The sequence below is a fragment of the Cystoisospora suis genome (genome assembly GCF_002600585.1).
Source record: "Cystoisospora suis strain Wien I chromosome Unknown contig_4235, whole genome shotgun sequence".
Classification (NCBI taxonomy): domain Eukaryota; phylum Apicomplexa; class Conoidasida; order Eucoccidiorida; family Sarcocystidae; genus Cystoisospora; species Cystoisospora suis.
Genome location: NW_027157027.1, coordinates 1 through 2,503, shown reverse-complemented (window position 1 = coordinate 2,503; position 2,503 = coordinate 1). Strand labels below are relative to the sequence as shown.

The 2,503-nt window shown below is 38.5% G+C and overlaps 1 protein-coding gene across 1 annotated transcript; it reads left to right on the top strand.

Moving 5' to 3' along the window:
• Positions 1-320: 320 nt before the first annotated feature.
• Positions 321-2,054, top strand: CSUI_007865 (uncharacterized protein). The gene is made up of 3 exons (XM_068068008.1): positions 321-629; positions 1,030-1,104; positions 2,010-2,054. The coding sequence occupies exons 1-2, from the start codon at positions 442-444 to the stop codon at positions 1,031-1,033; spliced, it is 192 nt and encodes a 63-aa protein (XP_067920016.1). The 5' UTR covers positions 321-441; the 3' UTR covers positions 1,034-1,104; positions 2,010-2,054.
• The last annotated feature ends 449 nt before the right edge of the window (positions 2,055-2,503 follow it).

Genomic DNA, 2,503 nt, shown 5'->3' with positions numbered 1-2,503 from the left:
GAGAAAGAAGAAGAACTCTTTCTCTTCTCTTTTCTTCTCTTCTCTCTCTCTTTTTCTTTTCTCTTTTTCTTTCTTTCTTTGAAGAGGGACAGAGAAAGAAGAAAAGCAGCAGAGAATGGAAAAGGAAAGCAAGCAAACGCTCTTCTCTAAAAGCGGAGAATTCTCACTAACTAACTCCTATAGACATCTAAACTCTATCTTTAATCTATCTATCTATCTTTAATCTATCTATCTTTAATCTATCTATCTTTAATCTATCTATCTTTATCTATCTATCTTTAATCTATCTATCTCTCTGATATGTTTGCGTGCGTGCATCTCTCCAGTTTCTCCCTGATCGGTCCATCAATAGTACCTCTATGTCTACATCTACCTGTCTCTATACATATCGATACACACTTATAGATCCCTCTAGACATCTGTGTAGATCTGTATAGATCTATGTATCGAGAGATAGACAAGGAACACACTTTCTGTTTTTTTTTTTCTTCTTCTTTCTGCTATGTTTGCTTCTCTTATAGGGGGATTCTATCGCGACAAAAGAGGCGGAGAAGGCTTCGCTCCAGAAGCAAATTCAGGAGTGTAGCGCAGACATTTCTAGGCTCGATCTCCAAGTCAAAAGTCAAGGAGTACGAATCGAATCCCCTTCATAGCTAGTCTCCTCTCTTCTCTCTCTACATATGTGTCTGTGAGGGTCTCTCTGTCTCTCTTTTTCCTCCTCTCTCTAGCTGTATATGCCTGGAGGATGTGTAAGTAAGTATACATAGAGAGAGATATAGATATAGGCATCACGTCTACAAGTTGCTCGAGACTAGTTCCTAGACTAAGGGATAAAAGAGAGAGAGAGAGTGAAGAGAAGAAGACGAAGAAAGAAGCTCACACCTAGGGAAGTAACAAGAAGAAGAAGAGAAAAGCGTTCTTTCGTAAGGCTGCAGTGGAAGCTCCCCTCTTTCTTTCTTTCTTTCTTTTTTGATCTTTCTTCCATTCTTATCTCTTTCTTACGTTCTGTTGCGGTATGTTTGTCTTTAGATGAGTAGAGCGGAGGTGGATAAGATAAGAAGTTCCATTCATAACCTAAGAGAAAAAGTCCTTCTACGCAGCAAAGTAAGAAAAAGATAAATACACACTCTCTCTTCTTCGTCTTCTTCTGAGCGCTGACGAAAGATGTCTCTCTCTTTCTCTTTTGTATCTTTCTCACTCTTTCTTTCTCTTTAGTCGACATTTTCTGTCCTTTCCTCTTTTTTCTCTTTTTGAATAGGGGGAAAGGCAACTCCCTAGTTAGACAGAGAAGAGAAAGAAAGAAAGAGATCTGGAGATGCAAAATCGACCAGACTCTATATGTAGATGCATGCACTTATCACTCTCTCTCTCTCTCTGTATGTATATAGCTCTCTCTCTCTCTCTGTCTCTCTCTTTATGTGTGTATATGTATAGGATAGATCTGGAAGTATTTTTCATAGGCAACGCATACTTCGATTTTCTTCTCTAGAGATATGAGGAGAGAGGGCTCTTCTATTCTCTTGATAGCTCTGTACATACACCCGAGACATCTTTATGAATGACCTTTTCTTTATACACTCCATTTCTATACGCTTCTTATGCTTCGCCTATCCACCATATCTACATCCCTAGAGAGAGACATACATGGAAGTATCAATAGACATATATATTTATATATATAATACATACACACACATAGATATAGATATAAGTAGAGCTGTAGATGAATAATGATAGATATGAGACAGGGTGTGGAGTAGTGTACTTTTCATCTTTCCTTTTCTCCATTCTACAGATCCAACCCCCACGAATGCATAGGCACATGTACCGACACACACATCTAGATAGACTTCCTTCGTGATAGAGAAATAGATAAAGATAGTTAGATAGATGAGAGATAGATTGAAGAGAGATAGATGTAAAGCTGTCTTTTCATAGGAGTGGGTTTGGTCGTCTTTTTCTTCTTTTTCTTCTTTTTGTCCCTGTTTTGCTTCCATCGGTGTGCGTAGGATGTGGAGAGTCAGCAGAATCTACTCGCACGGCTAGAAGACGAAGTAAGAAAGGACACGTTAGAAAGAGAAGAAGAAGAAGAATGAGAGAGAAACTCTCCGTCCAAAAGAACATCTCTTCTTCTTCTTCTCTTCCTTCTTTGTAGTCGTTCCTTTTTCAGGATAAATGAGTGGAGTGTACATACAGTCCGTGTGTATAAGATGAAAGAAAATCTTTCTTTCTTTCTTTCTTTACATTCACAAGCATGGAAGATCTCTCATGAAGACAGCGGCGAGCCAGCCAGTGATCTTTTCTTGTATTTCTCCCCTCCTATTCTTTCTTCTTTTCTCTAATTTCCTCTCAGTCTTTTTCTTCTACTTCTTCTCTTCTCTCCACTGCCGTAAATCTCCACCTCTGTGGTCTAGACAAGAAAAGATACAAGACTTTACTGTTCTAAAGTATCCAGACTGACTATAGACAATCTTTCTTTTTCTTTGTCTTTTCTTCTTCTTCT

Excerpts from the sequence above, each read along its gene's own strand:
- CSUI_007865 (XM_068068008.1), top strand. The coding sequence starts at position 442 with ATGTATCGAGAGATAGACAAGGAACACACTTTCTGTTTTTTTTTTTCT.